At 32.5% G+C, this 22017-nt stretch overlaps 2 protein-coding genes across 3 annotated transcripts in view; one reads left to right on the top strand and one right to left on the bottom strand.

The window, feature by feature from the left end:
- mRpS11 (mitochondrial ribosomal protein S11) overlaps positions 1–2755 on the bottom strand; it is a 65046-nt gene extending 62291 nt beyond the window's left edge. The window contains exon 1 of the mRNA XM_035371088.2: positions 2528–2755. Coding sequence (XP_035226979.1) covers positions 2528–2712 — 185 coding nt within the window. The 5' untranslated portion in view covers positions 2713–2755. The remainder of the gene's footprint in view (positions 1–2527) is intronic.
- A 249-nt stretch (positions 2756–3004) lies between these two features.
- The window catches only part of LOC146996812 (proline-rich protein PRCC), a 58945-nt gene continuing 39932 nt past the window's right edge, over positions 3005–22017 (top strand). The window contains exons 1-3 of one of the 2 annotated variants that reach the window (XM_085818712.1): positions 3005–3237; positions 6876–6926; positions 11134–11640. In XM_085818712.1, coding sequence (XP_085674838.1) covers positions 3127–3237; positions 6876–6926; positions 11134–11640 — 669 coding nt within the window. In that variant the 5' untranslated portion in view covers positions 3005–3126. Of the gene's footprint in view, positions 3278–6875; positions 6927–11133; positions 11641–22017 lie in introns of both variants that reach the window. The other variant, XM_085818713.1, reaches the window with a different exon arrangement.

Raw genomic sequence — 22017 nt, 5'->3', positions numbered from 1 at the left:
AACTGAATAAAATAAGGATAAAAAGGAACTCTGTGTTTTTTTTTAACTTCAAAGGACAATTTTTTTTTTTTTTTTTTTTTGTGACACTGTTCAAAGCATGTTTTGTCTCTTTGGTACATGCATAGACCCACATTGCACGTTTTGCACATACATCTTGTTCTATGAGGTTTCTTCCTTGTGCTACAAAATGTACACTGCCTAAATTTAAATTTCACTGGTATATGTCCAGCATTATTTAGTTTCTTTTCATCTGGCACATTAAATTTGCAGTTTTTATGGGTGTTTATGGGGGGGGGGCTTGGTCTTTTTGGCTTTGTATGGATCATTCGTTTCTCATTCATACTTATTTTATTCGTATTTCGCCCCAAAATATTTTTAATTTAAATAAAACTTTTATGCAATTTCTATTTTTAATTACAGCAAAGTATATTTACATTAAATTTAAACCACAGGAAATAATTTATAAAATCACAATACTAGCTTGGGGAGCAAGTGTGTTGATGTCAGAGAAAAGTATTTGGAAAAAGAAAGACCTTTTTACTGGGCAGGTGCATGTATTGTTTAGTAATAAATTAACTGTGGTTTCAAAGCCCTTTATCTATATCCGGGTAAAAATAAACATTCGTATTTGAAAAGCAAGCGAATGCCATTGAGAAGCAAACGGCAGTGGTTTCAAGGTGCGACCACCGAGCCTCTAGAGGATTGTAAGCATTGCGACACACTGCTCTAGTAGCGCAGTGGTCGCGGCCTGAAACCACATAGCAAATGCCATACATATAGAAGTTTTTTTTTTATGCAGTTTAATTACTGCAATTTTTTATTGTTTACAATAGAAATCATGATGTGCGATGACTAACTTTTGAAATTTAAAGTTGTTTATATTAATAAAAGGAAGTTATTTTGTCTCGTCGAAAACGAATTTTAAAAGGCATCCGATCAGAAGTATTAATACCTAAAACATATACGATTCTACAGTCATTTTGTGTTATTTAAATGTAAAAGATCAATAATCAATTCTTTTTCACTCAAAAATTTCGGGGGGGGGGGATGGTGGTTTCAGGGCGCGAACAGCGCGCGTCAAAGGGTTAAAAGAAAATAGGTCGATGTGCACATGGATAAAGTCAAAAGTGTGCGCAATGCCATTTTTGCGCAATTCTGAGATGTTGTTTTAAGTGAAAATAGGTTGACGTATACATGGATACCACGTATGTGCTATTATTAAAAACGTGCCAAGCAGTGGGCGATTCTGCACTTTCATCTTCATTTCAAGAAAACAAAGTAAGCAAAAGTTCTCTACATCCTCTATTGTCAAAAATAGAAACTGTATGTAATGAGGCTCTGGACATTAACACTCAGCAACAAAAGGAGCAATATGAAGAGATTTCATGAAATTTATATTTCAGCACAAACCTGTTTAAACTAATTCCATATTACGTTTCATATATGTATGAAGACAATATACTCATTTTAAGCATTTAATGAATTCCTAATTATATCCAACTACAAATTTATTTCCACGTAAGCACTTCATGATAGCAAACATTTTGTATCAACCTTATATCTATTTAAAAAATGAAGGTTAATCAACTGAAACTTTGTAACATTTAATTTAAACACAATGGAAGGTTTCCTACAATAAATCGATTTTCTCTGCATTAATTTCGGAACTTTATTGATATAGTCATGCAATATGATGCAGAATATAGAAACATTTAAAAGCAGTCATTTAAACAATTTTTAAATGTATTCCTGGAAGCACTTACAACTTCTGATGATAAGGACAGTTTTTGGCTCCCCCTAATTTACTTTTCTGGCACTTTATTCCTAAGGCGGTTTTAAATCTTTACAAATAATTACGTGTCAAGATTTTGAGATCCAAATTATATTTTTTACCGTTCTTTAACAGAATTATTCTAACAAATTTAATAATTTAGAGATCTTCCAGTCATTGTGTAGAGCACAATACGAACATTTTTTTCAAAATTAAGCCATTTTTCCTAAACTGCCATTGGCAATGGCGGAAGAGTTTTAATTAAAGAAAAATATTCTTACACTCAAACATCATATGCTCCTATTTGTAGCAGTTTTCAACACAAAATAACTACATACGTAAAATTTACAGCAAATTCTTTATAACTGCAACTAAATAAGAGATCAATCTGTATAATACAATTTAAATGCTACTTAAATGAATGAAATTAAAGAAGAAGTAAAACGGTTACTACACGAAGATTCCCTAAAGTACGTTATTAACCTTTAATGCTTACGAAACTTTGGTAAAATACGGAAAATGGCGCTGATGCGTAATAGCTTTTATAGAAAATTATTAACTTAAAACATTTTACCCAAGTTCATAAAAATTTTCATTAAGCCAATTTAAGTACAATTTTACCATCACATTTTAGCATTACGACACAAAACATTAAACAGGAACAGAAATTAAGTATATATCATTGCGAAGACACAAAATGGCTACTCTAGAGACGAAAGAATGTCTACTAGAGAGGAAGAAGGCAGAATGGCGTACTTAGTCCAAGCAGGCTCGATCTCGTATGATTTCTCCTGAGGCACTCTATCATCCTTGGGGACGATATTTAGTCGCTTATTTTTTCTAAATTCTCTATAAATTGGAACTGATGTACTTATACATTGATGACTATTCCAAATACACCTTCCAATGGCTGACTGTAATAACACTTTACACAACGACATTTTTGGAAAGAGATATGACGTTCACTACGCCACGGTCTGCAGCTACACACGTACGTGTTAGTTTCGGTTTACGGTTAAATAAACTTCATTCGATTTTAAAGAAGACGCAACTATGAATTGCTGTTGGCAATGGAAATTTTTAATGCAATATAAATTTAATCTTTAAATATTTAGTTTTTAAAAAAATCTACCTGAATTAATTTAAGATGCATCAAATTAATTAGAAAGGCAAGTTAATAGAATTCAGTTTTTTTCAACTTCCAACGAGACACTGACAAGCACACTGTTAAACGATCTTACTGCGAACAGCTGCGAAGCTACCTATCATTTTGACATCATGTCACCTGTCTAAAGATATATTATTAAAGTGCACCAAATAATCTGAGTTTAGTGTTTGTTAAGCAGAATTTTAATATGTCATTGGTAGCGTATGATGAGAGTGACGAAGAAATTGAAAATATTACTTCTTCGGAACCTAAAAAAATTAGGGAAAGAGTAAAAATTGAAATTCCATCTCTTGACAAAGTATTGTGTGCTGTTGTTTTTTTGATTATATTAATTCCTGGTGAAATTATCTTTCAGTTCTCTCATTATTTTAAATGTATTTAGTTTTATTATTTATAAATTTTGTATCACAGTGTAAGTCTGCATTTCTTTTAACCGAATCGTATCTACTTTAGTATTAATCACGTAAAAGTCCGATGAAACACTTCAATGATTGCGTTAGTCTAATAGAAGTAAATCTGTTACACTTGCAGTAGATATTCTTGAAAAACTATCTACCTATATATTTAACTTTCAATATCTGTGAGATTTTTAAAGGAAAAGTTTATATTTTTATTACGCTTTTTAAGTTTTTATCATACATATGTATACACATGCATGCAGTTTATGCAGTTTTTTTTATAGTTTTCGAACACATTTTTCTGCTAATTTCTGATATTTTAACTTTTATTGTAATCATTACATTAAATTTGATATCTAAAATATTTTATGCCATTTTACATAAGAATTAATGAATAAAAAAGGATGCATTTCAAAATTATTTTATTCCAAAATTTAAAACAAAAAACTGAATTCAGTAAAAGTATATTTTAGGGTACCCCTTGGCGATTTTTGGCGGTACATGAATACCATACCGAGTTTGTGCAATGCTTTGACTCGTTATTTTGGCCTGTGTAGCGGCGATTTTTGGCGAAAAAATTGCCACTACGCAAGCCAAAATAATAAGTCAAAGAATTGCACAAACTCTGTATCCATGTACACATCGACCTATTTTCACTTAAAAAAAAATCCCCAAATTGCACAAAAATGTCATTGTGCACTCCCTTGACTTTATCCATGTACACGTCGACCTATTTTCACTTAAAACAAAAATCCCTGAATTGTACAAACTATGCTTTACACACACCCTCGAGTTTGTCCATGTACACTCGATATATTTTCACTTAAAAAGTCAAAGGAGCACCCAATTCTACAGTAGAGGCAAACAAAAAATACATAAACTCAATAAGCTACATTTTAAATCAAACAATAAAATAACAAAAAAAAAAGGAAAAACCTGTTATGTATTTTAGCACTAAACAAAGCAAATATCTCCTTACCTTATTTAGAAATTCGTTCGTCTTCAGTCTGTAGCACACAAAATTCCTTCACAGCATCCAAAAACTTCCTAAAATTATCTGAACTACATTCCGTATATCAGTGTTGCCACAGAAATTCACAAAAATAAGAGTAAAAAATATACTATGTAGTTCCGAACTATGGCTACTAAGTAAACCTTTATTTACACAATTAATTCACTCAATGTACTTTTCCCCTTTCATTCCAAATCGTACAGAAACTTCAAATTAATTCTACTGCATTCAGCCATTGTACCGTCTAAACAATGAAACAAGCAATGTACTTCCTAAGCAACACACACCACAAAAGCCTTTGCGAAACATGACATGATTCAAAATTTCCCAGAATAATGCAATGATTATGTCATAATAGGGTTTCCATAACGTTCAAATACTCAGGTTACCATAAATGATACAACAACTTGGCAAAAAACGAAACAACTTGGCATTAAATGAAACAACAACTTCGCGATAATACAAGGGGTACCTTAAAGTCAACTCTATCCATGAATTCACATGATTTTCTGGAATATGAGAAAACGTTATTGGTCAATCTTTGGATTATGGTAACTTGGAGATTTTTTGACGACCAACCCTGCTACAGCAACCTGCTAGTTTCTTTTTGGGCGCCATTTTGTTTTCACAAAATAAAGGTATGTATTTTTTATTTTTTTTACTCAACATTTTTTTCCAACAATCTGCTAGCCGAATTACGCTTATGCTAGAACTTTTATGGAACAAAAGTGCTTAATCATGATGAAGATTAGGTGCGAAATTGAGAGAAAGTGCAGAATCGCCCACTGTTTGCCGGGTTTTTGCACATACACGGTATCATCCATGTACACATCGACCTATTTTCACTTAAAAAAAATCCCAGAATTGCACAAAAATGGCGTTGTGCACACTCTTGACTTTATCCATGTACACTGCTAAAGTCCTAGCTAGTCCCCTTTATCGCCTCACCAAAACGTCGCCAAACTACCTGTTACCATATTCCAAAGATTAGCCAAGTTATTTCCTGAAGTTACATTAATTTGCCTGTTATTGTCTATGTCTTCCAACAAAGAATTTTAATCCTCAAATGATCTTGTTACAAATTTAAAAATGTAGTAATCAATGGAGAAAAGATACTGTCAATCTAAATGGCAATCTTGATAAAGTGGCATTGAATATGTATTGAGATTTTAGTTGATTTATAAATGTGAGTTTCAGTTAAAAAGGTATAATGTAGGTTTGCTGAGTTACGTGCTAGTTATTTGGGTTACTGCTTTGTTTTGAGTATGCTGTTTTTATTTTCCCCTGCCTTTTAAATGTCAGTGTAAATCTTAAAAATGAAAGTTTTCTTGATATTTATAGTGAAAATCTAAGGTATGAAATTTTTGCAGGTGTCTGTCATTTCCCCTACAGCTGCCTTATGAATTTTAGGTATTCTCACAACAGGTGACCTTCCAAACTTCTGGTGTCCATGAATCATGAACAAAATGAAAGGAAATCATGACACTACCATGACTAAATATCATTAAAAGCAGCAATACAAAAATAAATAAATAAGCAAGTACAAATAAATTATCTGTACTTGATTTGTAACACTGCCAGATTATTATATTAAATTATATATCATTAGCAGAACAGCACGCTGATGTGGTCCCTAATCATCCTATTTTCATCTGTCAATGAAGCAGTCTTTATTTTAACATTTGTCAATAGTCGTCATTTTAGCTCTCTAATCAGATATAAAAGAATACCGATAGCCATGCCTATTTTCCATTCGCATAAACTCATTTCCAATGTCTCTCAACATAGCAAAAAATTTGGATACTTGTGTATTATCGCAACCACTTTTGTAAAAGTTGCCTTATTTACAGAAGTTGCCAAACTCTAGCAGCCATGTGCATAACAGTTCTTTAGGTAACCATATCCATTGTAAGTTGCAGTCTGAAAATTCACCGAATCAATTTCATTTTTGTAAAAATTTGCCAAACTGCAACAAAATGATTACTCTAATTTGTAAGTGCCAAAATTTGTTTCCATTGTTGATGGCAACCTGCTAGCATGGTGGAGGGCAGCATCACAGTTATTGTTCCTGTTATATTCCGTACAATTTTTTTATGAAGTGATTCTGTCGTCTGAGTTCTGGTACCATACCAGAATCAACACAATTTTTCCAATGGATTCTCATCAGGTTTATAACATGATTCATGCTCATAAGCAAAGGCAAATACAGATAGATCACCTCTTTCATAGATATGATGCAGTAGGTCACCTTTTGTGAGAATATCAGATTTTACTTTTTTTGCATACTAAAACTACTATGTATACTTATATGATTTTATTAATAAAATTCTAAAAGCTTAAAAAAAATTTTACATTTTTTTTTTTTTTTTTTTTTTTTTTTTTAAATTTTGGAATAATTTGTATTTGTTTCAGTTTATAAAGAACAAAGAGAATTTTTTACCTATCATATTTCATGATTAATCATCTTAATTTCTTTTGTATATGTTAAAAATAATCACCTATCATTTGTTTCTTTTGTCATTTTAGTTTAAAGAGGAAGAAAGTGAGAATGTGCCTTCTAAAAAAATGAAGTTCAAGGTCTGTATTTTACATTTTCTTCTAGTACACATTTTTTAAAAATAAATTTTTTAAATTACTTGAATTTATTAACCTAATATGACTTAAAGAAAGTTTACTAATATTTACCAGAAAGGAATTAGGAGCAGATCTTTATGAAATTTTACTCATATCAGTGTGATGATAATACATATTGTTTAATATTTCTTTAATATGCTAAAGGAGTTGCAGAAATTTAAAATTCTTGATTCTAAAGTTTTAACTTTGGCATTAAAAATTAATTAATAAACTTTCATTTTCCACATGTTCCTGTATTTTCAATGAGAGACAGTGGTAAAAGTATATTTAACCCGGCGTTATTCGCGCCAGGCTTCCGAGGCCCGATCAGTTTGTTAAAACTATGTAAACCCTACCCCTTAATACTGAAAGGGTCCACACCCGGTCTAGCTGAGTAAAAGGTGACCTTTGACACAAAGGACGCGTTTCCGGAATTTTGTTTTATTCTGTTCAGACAAAAAGCGATTTTTCGGATCTCTTAGGTCCGGCGCGAGTAAACATGTTTCTAATTTTGAGTTTGAAGTGCACTGAGTTCGTAGCACAACATGGCTCACAGATTAACATATTATGAAGAAATGGAACGATTACGTACTTTGCTAGATGAAATATCGACTGATGACAAATCTATCGAAGGTGATGATTTATTGTCTGATTGCAATTAAAGTTTTAGTGAGCATAATACGTTATCTGAAGAATAAATCGAGTCTGATGAAGAGGATGCTACTGATTCTAATTCAGTTGATTGTTTTGTCAACTGAATTGGAAAAGATGGAAAGACAATTTGGAAGGAAACAAAATTTCGTCAAAATGTTCGAACTTTATCGCGAAATATCATTTCAAAGTTGCCTGGAAATGTTGGAGTGGCAAAAAACGTAACTTCTCCTCTTGAGTCTTGGAGTTTTTTACTGGACGATCTTGAATACGATTGTCACCTATACAAATATATATATTGACACTATCAGTGACAGCTTTCAGAGAGACCGCAATGCTAAAAAAACAAAACTCTCTGAAATTAAAGCCTTTATTGGATTACTACATTTATATGGTATACATAAATTATCCCATGTGCATGTGAGAGATTTATGGCACACTGATGGAATGGGAATAGAAATATTTCATAGGAACATGTCTCATAATCGTTTTTGTTTCTTAGGAGATGCATAAGATTTGACAATGTTAGAAACAGGCAAATGAGAAACGAAATTGACAAACTTGTCCCAATAAGGTATGTATTTGGCTCATTTGTGCATAATTGTCAGGAGTTTTACACAACTGGATCATATATTACAACTGACAAAAAACTTGAACCATTTAGAGGATGATGTTTATTTTGACAGTACGTGCCATCAAAGCCAGTCAGGTATGGAATAAAGATTTTCGCTGTTGCTGATGCAAGAACTTTCTTTACATGTAATTTAGAAGTTTATGCAGGTACTCAGACCCAAGACCCATATCATGTAAATAATTCATCAGTTGAAGTCGTCAAAAGGTTAAGAGAAAAGTTAAATTCTTGGAGAAATGTAACAGTTGACAACTGGTATACTAGTTACAGTCAAAAGTCGTTAATTCGGACACCCATAATCTGGAATGATCTATAATCCAGACCTCAAAGCTTCAAACTTTCTGCGCATGCGTCAACAAGGCCTTTACGGCTGAGAATATGCTTGTGCGCGCACGCAAAATACGTTTACGAGTGCGCGTTTAATGTATAACGAACGGTATAAGCTAAGCTAAAATTATTTAATTATCTATTTCAGTTAATGTTGCAGATTGCGTTGTTCCTTAATCTTCGAATTGGATCCGGCTTATTATTTTTTGCAGACTGTTAGAGCAATTTTATAAAAGTAGCTTGAACTTTCGATTATGTCTAATAGAATTTCTGATATATATTTATTAATATGTAAATGATCTACAAAGTGAAAGAATGTTTCGAAGTTCATTAAACAAAAAGTGGAATTGCTACAAAAAATGGATAAAGGCATATCCTTTGTTTATCTAAACTGTAACGTTTGTTTATCTAAACTTTATCTTTAACGCCGCTGCACAATGAATTGGAAGTTGATCTGTCAGCACTATCTTTATCTTCAGGGCAGATGTTTTTATTTTATTTGGCTTATAATTCCTTATTAAATGTAGTATTTCATCTCGATGTACTTCATCTTTGATATGGTTTAAATGAAATTCCTCGTCATTATAATTCGCTTCCAATAGCGAAGAAAGTGACAGAGGTTATTGAAAACGAAAAAATTTCAATTGACAAATTAGTCGGTATTCTCAACACAGCAATTATAGGACTTGAACAGCAGAACTTTGTAACTGAACAAGAAATTATGTCTGTTTAAAGAATTAAAGAGAATGTATTATCACATAAAAAACGAAGCAACTTAAACAACTTACATTGAAAGAAATGTTTAATAAAGTAAACAAATAAATATTAAGCTTTTTTTTTTGTAAATTTTGATACCCTTTAGATCATAATTGTTCTTAGATTCAGATAATTCAGATAATTGCACAAACTAGGCTTTGCACAAGTGGCTATTTCCTTTGTGTAGTGCTAAGATGAATTTCCTTTTTTATGTTATTTCATTGTTTGATTTAAAATGTAGTTTATTGAGATTATATATTTTTTGTTGGCTGCTACCTTTGACTTTTTAAGTGAATATAGATCAATGTGTACATTGGCAAAGTAAAGGAAGTGCGCAATGCCTAGTTTGTGCAATTCTCTGATTTTTTTTTAAAGTGAAAATAGGTTGATATGCTTCTCCATACACATCACAAATCTCTCGGGCAGCTTCTGCAGCATTGGTGCCTCTATTAAAAGCAAAAAGAAGAAGGTTTTGAAAATGCTTTTTTTTTTGTCGACTTGACATTCCATTTTAATGATCTGAAAAGTAACAAAAATTAGCTCAGCCAAAAAAATCAAATATGCCATCTTTTAGACAAAAAGATTCTCTTTCAAATAACAAAATATATTATGCCAATATATTTTATTTTTATGGCGTAATTTTAAACACAACATAAATGGCCATTACTTATGTTTTAACCCATTAGATTTTGTTTGATTTTGTTCATTATTCTTTACATGGCTAAGTTATCCAAAGCTGGGGATCATAGCAAAGCATCTTTCATATAATACCTGGAATGATTTCATCTAAAATGATTTAGAAAGCATTTAAAATGTTTAATACCTGTGTAAGCTTATAGGATGTGATATAACAGTAATTAAATGTGATGTAATTGTAATAAAAGTAATTGTAATATATATGCCTTGAAAGCTGGCTAGCATTGAATCATGAAAGTTGGTTTGAAGCATGCCAAAATTTTGCCAGTCATTTCTGTGAAATCCTGAAGGAACTGACACCTCATTACTTAATAAATACACCTATCTTCTTTTACTTAAATAATCAACAGAAAAAATTACAAATTCAGTGCTTAAAAAAAAAAAAAAAAACTTATATTTATTCAAAATTTTTAGATTAATTGACAAAACAATTTATTTAAACTTGTGTCAGATTATCCTGAGAGCCCTGTTTAGAATGCCATGAATACAGACATTTGTTCCAATTTATTACTGTTTTGTAAGCCATATTCTATTGTTGTTTTCCCTCATTGTGCAGATGTTAATTCTGTCGACCACCTGTAAATGAACCAGAGTGCATCACCATTGTTAATACATTTTCAAATAAAGTGCCATTCATTTCAAATAATGTCCTGTTAATTAATTCAAACCTTTTTTAATGAACATTCCCATAACTTTGAAAATAATTCACTGCTTTTTGTTCTGTAGAAGGCAGATCAGAAATTTTAATATTTTTTTTTAAATTAAAGAATACAAGAAAAAATACAGCATAATAAATTTATAACCTTGTTCATAAAAACAAAAAAGGTAGCTTATTAAGAATCTATCAGGGTTATATCAAATGAAAGCCCAGGTGCCATGAGCATCACTCTTATCCGTAATTGTCTCTAAACTGTGCTGCTTGGGTCAACAAGATAATACATAAGTGCCTATAAAGTAAATAAAATTGTATATACTTTATTAGGTATTCACATAATGTCACTATACTTAATATTAAAATATATGCCATATTTAAATTTATTGTAGTAAATTAAAATATATATTATATTAGTTTGATAATTCAGTTTGTATCTTTTTTTCTGAATATTTTAGAGTGGTAGTGGGCTTTTTAGTCTGCTTCCTCCTCCAAAAAATTCATCTGACTCAACAACTGGTTTCACACCATACATTCTCACAAAGAAAAAAGGATCTGTTGTGGAAACTAAGAAAGTTCAATCTTTATCTGAAAAAGGTTGTAGTTCATCCTCTCTCATGTTGCAACATACTGAACTAAGTAAATATGAAGCAGATGATGATGCTTCCATTAAAGATTTTTTTTCCTTAGAAAATGTGACAAAGAAAGGTAATAGTATTCAGGGCTTTCCATGTGAGGAACTTTTAGATAGCACTGCAACTCCTGCTACTAACAGATTTGGTAAAAATTATTCAGGAGAATTACCTGCCACGTTTCTGAAATGTACAAATGCTGAAAATAAAGTTGATTTTGACAGATTATCTTATGGAATAACTGATTGTAATGCTGTTGCATCAGGATCTGAGGAGCATAGGACTACTGCATCAGAAACGATTGTTCAAGAGTCCCTTTTGAATGATGAAGGAGTAAGTTACATTTTTTTAAATGTATTGTATATTTAGCTATATAGACCTAATATTATGGATCATATGTGTTAAATATGAGCAAAAATGTAGTACAGGAAATTTATCCATACCATTTTGTATTTTAAATTATTTTTTCTTCTAGTAGTGACTAACTCAGTTTTTCAGAATTTTTATGTTATTCAAGTATGTATGGTATGTATAATATTTTTAATGTTATTCTTACGTGGTGAAGAATAAAATGACGTCTTCCATATACATGACAAACATTTATTTAAGCTATGAAGATGATGAACAGCAGAGTAGAAACATGATATTACACAGCGCTTAGCACTTGTCGCTTACATGCGATACTCACCATTGACTTTGGCTAACTGCGTAGAAAAAGTATTACGCAGCAGAGAACTTGCTTATCATGCATATGCACTAGGGGAATCAACGACGGTTGCCAACATACCCCCTTTCGACGTTGATTTTCCTATTCCTGAAAAGTAAAACAAAATACATATTAAACAGTATTCAATCCTATAATTGTACAACAGTTTTGATGTTTAACAGGAGTCAGGGGTTTGGTTAACATATCAGCTCCCATTTCACTGGTAGGTATGTACTGCACATCCAATTCACCACGTTCATATACTTCACACACAAAATGATGGCGAATGTCTATGTGCTTTGCACAGGAGTGAAACACCGAGTTCTTCATAATTTTCTGAGCCACTTGATTGTCGCAATATATTGTTGTTGGGTTTTCTATGTTGTAACCCAGCTCCTTCAGGAAGCGACATAGATAGACGGTTTCTTTGGCGGCTTCAGCCAAAGCCATATATATAGCCATATATCCTTTGAAGATAGAGCTACACTGCGTTGTTTTTGTGATTCCCAGGTTATGGCTGAACCACTTAATATATATACAAAACCTGTATAGGATTTTCAATCATTGACATTTGATGCCCAGTCTGCATCCACAAAGGCGATGAGTGGTTTTCCTGTTTTCGTATAAATTAGTCCTTGATCGTGGGTGCCATTTAGATATCAAAGTATTCTTTTCGCAGCATGCCAATGTTCTTTTCCGGGATTGTCGTTAAATTGACTTAAGAAATTCACGCCGTATGTGATATCTGGCCTAGTAGCTACTGAAAGGTACATTAGTGATCCGATTAGATTTCTAAATGGAATATTTTTCATGTCAGCGATTTCGTTTTCGTTTTTAGTACGCATCTCTTTTGATAATTTTTTGCTGTTATCTATAGGATTTAGCATTTTGCATATTATACCAATTAAAATATCATCAACGTATTTCTTTTGAAAAATTTTAATTGAATTCTCATTTGGGTAAAATTCTATGCCTAAGCAATAATGCAATTTCCTTAAGTCTTTCATTTTGAAAGGAGAAGCTAAACTATCATGAATTGTTTCATACATTTGCTTAGAATCGGTAAAAACAATAAGATCGTCTACATAAACGATTATAATAGTTTCACTGTTAGACGTCTTTTTAATATAAACACAATTATCTGAATTAAGAGATTTAAATTTCATAGATTTCAATTTTTCATCCAACTTTTTGTACCACTGACGTCCTGACTGCTTAAGACCGTATAATGATCTCTTTAAAAGACACACTTTATCTGAATTAGTTTCATTGCGAAAACCTTCAGGAATTTCCATGTAGATTTCTTCATCTAAATTTCCATTTACATAGGCCATTACAAAATCTAATTCGTAACCTTTGAGATTGTGTTCTACTGCATAGGCTAAAACTGTTCTTATACAACTTAATCTAGCAACAGGGAAAAAATTTTCAGTGAAATCGAGACCAGGGATTTGAGCGCACCCTTTAGCAACTAGCCTAGCTTTGTATTTTTCGATAGTGCCGTCGTGATTATATTTTAATTTAAGAGCCCATTTACTGCCAATAACTTTCTTGTTTTCAGTTCTTTTTACTAATTCCCAAGCCCTTTTCTGAACAAGCGAATTATATTCTAACAGCATGGCATTATGCCAATTTTCAGCATATGGTCCATTTATGCTTCTTGCACCGTAGGATTAATGCTTTCCTCAACACCATTTTGAGTTTGTTCATTTTTATTTACAACTGTATAGTGATATTCCTTTTTAGGCCTTCCTGGCAGTGGTAACTCGCTGCCGTCCAGAGGTGATGATTCATCACGACATGTTTTATTTATAATATTTTCCTCCGGAGCGAAAGGCAGATTTATTTCTTGCTCTGAGTCATAACTACAGCAGTTTTCAAACTCATTAATAAATTTTTCGTCTCTGCTTATTATCACTTTACATGCCTTGTGATCCCAAAGTCTATAAGCTTTTGATTCATCAGAATAGCCAATAAAAATACATTCCTTAGTTCGAATATCAAATTTGCCTATTCCTGGCCTTTTATTTAGCGAAAATGCTTTTTGGCCAAAGGTTCTGAAGTGAAAGACAGCTGGTACTCTGCCAAACATCACTTCGTAAGATGTTTTTATTTCGTTTTTTAAACCTCACATTGGGCAGCGATTTCAAATGTAAGCAGCCATATTGACGGCTTCGGCCCAGAATTTTTGAGGCAGATTGGATTGCAATAACAAACATCGTGCCATTGAAACTAAAGTGCGATTTAATCTTTCTGCGACGCTTTTCTGGGCTGGCGTGTAAGGAGTGCTCATTTCGTGTTTTATTCCTGCATCATTAAGAAATTTATTAAAGTTTTTCCCTAAATATTCTAGCCTGTTATCAGTTCGCAAGATTCTGATTTTAGAGTTATTTAGTTTATTTTAGAGTTTATTTTTAAAAGATGCTTTAAAATTTCTGAAAGCTTCTCTAACCTCATCCTTAGATTTCAGAAAATAAACACGAACATATCGAAATTTATCATCGATAAATGTTGCGAAATAAAATGATCCACTTATTGATTCGGTTCTCGTGGGACCACACAAATCAGAATGAATTAGATTTAACAATTCAGTACTTCTATATTCAGATTCTTTGGGAAGGGGGGTTGCGGTTTGTTTACCCTGAATGCATACCTTGCAAGTAGAAAGAGAGTTATTTTGATAAAAAGAAAGACCTCTAACCATGTTATTTATTTGAAGGTTTTTAAGATCATTTTCATTTAAATGGCCAAATCTTATATCCTAATGACCTATTTCTTTAGCAATTGATACAGATTCAAATAGTATTGTCATGATAAAATAAAGATCATTTTCTTGTTTACCTAAAATTACTGTTTCATTATTAGAATTAATTATTTGAGCACATTTTTCTTTGAAAATTACTGAAAGATTATTTTCCGTTACTTTAGACACTGAGATTAAATTATTTTTCGAATCAGGTACACACAATACATTTTTGAGTATTATACTATATTGATACATTTATACTGGCAGTGATTTTTAAAGATGTGTAAAAAGAGAAAGTATTTGCATATATGACATTTTTATATACATCATTGGTACTATGCCAATATCATGAATCTGCATTTAAGGCATTTTCACTTATTTTTTAGTATTTTACCTGTTGCTAAAAGGAAAATTTTCAAATTCCTCATTTAGTTTCAAGATTACTTTTGTTTAAAATGGTTGTCAGAAATGAAAATTGTTTAAGGAAAATAGCAGTTAAAAGTTTTATGAATCAACTGTATGAAGTCAATTTTTACATAGGCATTCTATTTATTTTAATTTGGATATCACTAGATTTTATGTGTTTTTCGTTTCGTATGAAGGCCAAATATTATTCCATTATATTCAACAGCCCTGCAGGTATTTCAGACGAAGACCAGTCAAGTTAAACTATGCAATGCATAAAGATTGAAACAGGAATTTAGAGGTGATGGAATCCTGAATAGGTTTTATTGAACAAAAAAATAAAATTGCTAAAGACATTTTTGACATGATTTTAAGTAAGCTTAAAGCTGGTGGTCTTGATAGCTTAAAGCTGGTGGTGATTTTAAGTGAGCTTAACTTGATAACTTAAAGCTGGTGGGGATTTTAAGTAAGCTTAAAGCTTGAGTCTTGTTGGTGGCCAGAGGTCACGCATCTGATAATGCTATTGTTATGAATGGCAAGCATAAAAAAGTGCAACAAAAGCTGAAAGACATAAATCCCAATGCCAGGTTTCTAACGTGTTCAAATTATTTGTAAACCTGGTTTGTTTACATGCTGCTTCAACTGAAACGCATTTTGTAACTTTTTTCTCTATATTAGATTGTTGTTATGCATTCTTTCTCATGTCCACACATCTTTGGGAAGTTTTAATTGCTGCTACAGGAAAGGTATTAAAAAGGATTTAGGTTATACAATGGGATGCAAGAGCTAAAGCAGTAGATATGACATGGAACTTGAATAAACTTATTTTTCTTAAAGGTTATTTTTTATCGACGGACCAGCTTCACTGCTTCGTTTTTAATTATTTTATTTAGAAAAACATCATATACAAATATTTACAGTGAAGCAAAATACAATTTAATTGTGAGCTTCGGTTACAAGTAATTGCTCACGTCAGACCGGTTAGATTTCTTCTTGAAGTCTGCTGCCTCAATCGTAGGAGGCAATAATTTGGCGAGATTCATTGGCGTAAAATGCGCCAACATCCCGCCCGGCCTTGCTATGTTCACATGCAAGAACTTAACATAAATTTAATTATGAAATACCAGTATTAAAGTTTCAGTTATTCATGTAAACAAGTATAAAATATGTATAGAAAAATATAAAATAAGTAAACAAAACATGAATACAAAATTATTGAGAAAAATAATTTTCAATATAATTACTAACAACTGAGTAACATAATTCACAACTTGCTAAACTTCAATAGGCAATACAGCTATTTTATTAATTGTCCTTTTAAAGTCCCCTGTTTTGGTACGAACTTTTACAACACGGACTTTTCCATCAGAACCGTGGTACAATGATGTTATTCGCCCTAAAAGCCAATTGTTAATTGGCAGAAAATCTTCTTTAATCAAAACCATTTGGCCGATCATCAGATCATTTTTTTCAACCATCCATTTTGATCTAGATTGTAAAGTATTCAAGTAATCAGACTTCCATCTTTTCCAAATAAGTTGTATAGTTTTTGTAGTTTTTTGCCAACGACTTAAGCGGTTTTCCTTTAAATCCATTAAAAACGGCTCAGAAATTGCTGTTATAGGTCGCCCTATCAAGAAATGACCTGGCGTCAGAACTTCGAAACTTTCTGAATCACTAGAAAGAGGAGTAAGCGGTCGCGAATTTAATATTCCTTCTATCTGAATGACAATCGTTTCGAATTCTTCGTAAGTGAAATGAAAATTGCCAATCGTACGTTTAAGATGGTACTTCACCGATTTTATCCCAGCTTCCCAAAGTCCACCGAAGTGAGGCGATTTGGGTGGAATAAAATTCCAATCTATATTTTCTTGCGAAAAATGATTAGCTAATTCTTTGTCTGGGAAATTAATGAGCTTATAAAATTTTTTCAATTTTGAATTCGCTCCAACAAAGTTAGTAGCATTGTCGGTATAAATTTTGAAACATTTGCCACGTCTACTTGTAAAACGTTTAAGTGTTGCAATTAAAGCATCGGAAGTCAAATCTGTTAATGTCTCAAGATGGATGGCTTTTGTTGCGAAACATATAAAAATACAAATATACAATTTATTCAGAATACCTTTACGTTGATTTTTAAATTTCACTAAATAAGGGCCACATAAATCAATACCTGTAATAGAAAATGGAGCTGAAACATTAACTCTTTCACTAGGCAAATTACCCATAATTTGTGAAGAAAGAGTGGGCTTACATTTAAAGCACGTTACACATTGATGTACTGTTTTGCGTGCGAGACTACGGCCACCTAAATGCCAAAATTTCAAGCGCACTGCATTTAGCAGACCTTGTGGTCCAACATGAAATAATTTCCTGTGTAAACTTTCAAAATAAATTTTACTTAATCTTGAACCCTTAGGTAAAATAGGAGGATGTCTTTGAGAATATGGCACTGAAGCATTCTTCAGCCTTCCTCCTACACGTACTATTCCTTTGTCATCAAAAAACGGAAATAAATTCGAAATATTACTTGGCAGTTTCTTTCCTTCAAGGAGAACTCGTTGTTCATGCTTAATCAACACTTTTTCAGCTTCTCTTACCTCCTCCACTTACAGTAGTCCTGTGTTTTTTACCTTATTCCTGCAATTGAAAATAAACCTGAAAATATAAGACAAAACATGGTTAATTTTATGATAATTGTTTGAAAGTTCTAAGAGGTCGTCCACAATAAAATGTTGAGAGCTGTCATTTAGCAGGGCTGTCTCTTTACAAGTCTCATCTTCAAAAGGAATTTTCCTTTCTCGCCGCAAAGTTTCTTTTTCGACTTCTTCGATGGTTTCAATCTTAGGAATAAATGGTTGCAAGTTCTTGAAACTGACAGGCTGCATCAAGAATTCTGGACCTGTCCACCATCTAGAATCTGTCACCAAGGAATCAGCATTCATTCCACGTGAGAGAAGATCGGCAGGATTTTCTTTACCTGCACAGTGATGCCAAGAGTTGGGATCTGTCAAGCTGGTGATTTCGTTCACTCGGTTTGCCACAAATTGCTTCCATCGGGTTTTTGCACCCTTTATCCAAAAAAGTGCAATCTTGGAATCTGTCCAATGGTATTCAACAGAAGATCTTTTCAGATTCACGATTCTCTTTACCTTAGAACTAAGACGAGCTGCAACTAGAGCACCCAATAGTTCTAATCTTGGTAAGGTTACACCGTTTAATGGAGCCACACGACTTTTTGAAGTTAGGAGTTTCACCGATATTCCACTGAGTGTCTTCACCTTCAAATATATGGCAGCGCCATATGCCTTTTTACTTGCGTCGCAAAAACTGTGTATTTCAACAGTATCTTCCTTTGATACAGAATCATTGACCAACCTAGGTATTTTCAAATTTTCTAAGTGATGAAGTTCAGCACACCACTTCTTCCATTCCTTTTCAATTTCCTTTGGTAAAGGTTCATCCCACTGCATTTTTCCATTCCAGAGATCTTGGATGAGGCATTTAACTCGAATGGTGAAAGGCGAAATTAATCCTAAAGGATCAAATATCTTCCCTATTGCTTGAAGTAAGAAGCGTTTCGTATTTTTGTCCATAGAAAGAAATTCCAAAAGATTTTTAGTATCCATAGTTAAATAATCTTCGTGCGTCTTCCAAGAAAGTCCCAAGATTTTAGTTTGGTGTGCGCCCAAGCTGAGAGTAGCGTCTGCAGGATAGGTATCGAATTCTTCATTCTTCCATTGCTCCATTAATTCAGCATTATTGCTAATCCACTTCCTGAGAACCATTCCAGCCTCTTCCATAATTTTCTTGGCATTTTTAGATACTTCAAGTGCTTCTTCAAAATCCTCGCTTCCAGAAATGAGATCATCTACATAAAAACACTGGTCTAAAATTTCAACTGTTTCGGGAAAATCTTCCTTGTATTTTTTAATATGATGTCTAATAGTAGCTGCTAACAGGAATGGGCTCGAACTGACCCCGAAATTTACTCGATTGAAACGGTAAATCTGTAAATTGGGCCTTTTATCAACACTTGGATCATCACTACTCCAAAGAAAATGAACTGCATCCTTATGTTCATCAGAGAGGCATATCTGCAGAAAAGCTTGTTTAACATCTGAACAAAATGCAATTTTGTTCAATCTGAAATTAATTAGTAAATCCAAAAGATTTGGATTTAAGTTAACCCCTGGCCACAAGCAGTCATTTAAAGAAAGTTCATTATTTTGATGACTACCCGCATCAAAGACGATCCTAGTTTTCGACGTTAAACTACTTTCTTTCCGCACAGCCTGATGAGGCAAATAATATATAGGCCTATTTAAAGCATTTTCTTTTGTATCAGGATTTACGATGCTGATTATGCCTTCTTTTAAATAATCACAAATAATTTCACGGTATTGTTGATGTAACTCAGGATTATGACTAAATCTTCTCCACAAATTCTGAAAACGCTGCCGCGCCAAGGAATAATTATCAGATAATTCTTCATAATGTTTCCTAAAAGGTAGTTGTACTACATAACGTCCATTTTTAAATTAATCGGTGTCATTAAAAATTTCCATTGCCTGATCCTTTTCATTCAAAACTGGATCATCACGAATACCAAGTCCCTCTAAATCAAAGAAAAGTTTTAAAGTATTTTGAAGAGAGTCATTTTGCACAAGAAAACAATGTCCCTGATAAGAAGGTTGTATTTCGTTAAGCTTTCTGCATGCGATCCATCCGAATTCAGACTCTTTAAACAATAAATCATGATTTATTTTATACATATTATTTTTCAAAACCTTAAAAAATAAATCAGCACTTATAAGGGCATGTACCTCTGAAGCTTCATAAAATGATTTATCAGCTAAATTTAAAAATTGTGGAATTTCTACTTTCGAAATATCTAACGTAGTACACGGAGTTAGTCCTGTTATCTTATTTACAATCAAGAATTCAACTGGTTCATTAAAGGTACATTCTTCATTTGAAATAAATGTATTCACTTTCCATTTAATATTTTGAATTGATCCATTAAGACCTGTAACAGGCATTTTAATTTTCTCCCTTTTTATTCCTAAGCATTCACTTATTTTATCTGTAAGAACACATATATTAGATGCACTGTCTAAAAGCGATCATTGGCGTCACGGACATAAATCTCTGCAGTAGAAAAAAGTACACTTTTTCTTTTTTGTTTATTCTTGTTACTTAAAACACTCAACGCTTTCAATTCTGAGTCACCTTTTCCAGCGGCGGCATCGAGCTCACTTTTGTTTTGTCTAAGTGGCGTCATCGAGCGACAAGGAGTCTTCGAATGACCTTCATTATCCATGCATATTAATTTATTGTGTTTTTCCCCGCAAGCACATTTAAATTTCAAGAGACACTGACTTTTCTTATGATTTTGCCTTAGACATAATTCGCAGAGTTTATGTGAACGAATTAATTTTAATCTTTCATGAACACTTAACTTTAAGAATGTGTCGCAAAGGAAAATAGGATGAAGGCTCCTACACACAACACAGTTTTTACTTTTATTTTCATTTGTCAAAAGAACCTTCGATTTATGGGAAGGAGTGGAATTCTTGTTTATATTAACCCTACTTCCGGGTGTAATATTTCTATTTATAGATAACAAAACTGATTCACGCTGTTCCAAAAATCTAATAAACTCGTCAAATGTTGGAACTACTTTCGATTTGTGAGATAATTCAAAATTTTTTCTAGATTCTTTATCTAGTTTTTGAAGAAGAATATTTATTAGAAAAACATCACATAACTTGTTCTGTTCATATTTTAATACTTTCAAAGCGCGTAAATTCTTTTGTATACAATCAATCATACTTCTGATATCTTTCGCATTTTCGGATTGAATCTTTTCAAATTTAAAAATATTCTGCATATGAATGTCAACAATCAGACGTTCATTATCATAGTGAGATTCTAAAGCATTGTACAAAGATTCAAAATTATCAAAGTTACTACCTAAATGCTTAGCATCATTAGTAAGACAAGATCTTAGATAATATAATTTCTGTGAATGACTCAGCTGAACATTATTTGTAATTAAATCATCAAATTGAGTTTTAAATGAACTAAATTCTTCATATTTTCCTGAAAATTCAGGCAAAACTAACGCTGGAATTTTAGTTTTGATTTGAAAATTTTCATCTACATTACTTTTAGTAACATTTACTGCTTTTGCAGAATTTAACTTATTGTAAGAATTAATGAGAATTTCAATTCTTACCTCCAATTTTTCCAGACGATCATCACATTGGTTTAAGTCGTCATCAATTTTGGTCAGATCATCATCTTTCATTTCACTTTGTGCGTAGCACGCACTTCGTAGTTCATCAACTTTCTTTTGAAGAACTTGAATGTTTTTTAGTTTAAGTTCAACTAAGTCCACATCATTATTTGCAGTTTGCACAAAAGTTTCGAATCTAGTTATTTTCCCCTTTAGGGATGCTTTGCTTTTCATTAATATATCCATACCGCTGAAGTAGGCTCCAGGGTCGACGGAGCCAGATGAGTAAACTTATTTTTCTTAAAGGTTATTTTTTATCAACGGACCAGCTTCACTGCTTTGTTTTTAATTATTTTATTTAGAAAAACATCATATACAAATATTTACAGTGAAGCAAAATACAATTTAATTGTGAGCTTCGGTTACAAGTAATTGCTCACGTCAGACCGGTTAGATTTCTTCTTCAAGTCTGCTGCCTCAATCGTAGGAGGCAATAATTTGGTGAGATTCGTTGGCGTAAAATGCGCCAACAGAACTATTTTAAGGTTATTTTGACAAATCTAGAAATACTAACAGAGGCAGATGACACATTTGTATTGTGCCCTGAAATGG

Source organism: Stegodyphus dumicola, chromosome 6 (assembly GCF_044657685.1).
Source record: "Stegodyphus dumicola isolate Sdum_Otavi_A_Nest chromosome 6, ASM4465768v1".
Taxonomy (NCBI): domain Eukaryota; kingdom Metazoa; phylum Arthropoda; class Arachnida; order Araneae; family Eresidae; genus Stegodyphus; species Stegodyphus dumicola.
This window is presented reverse-complemented; position numbering and strand designations above follow the sequence as displayed.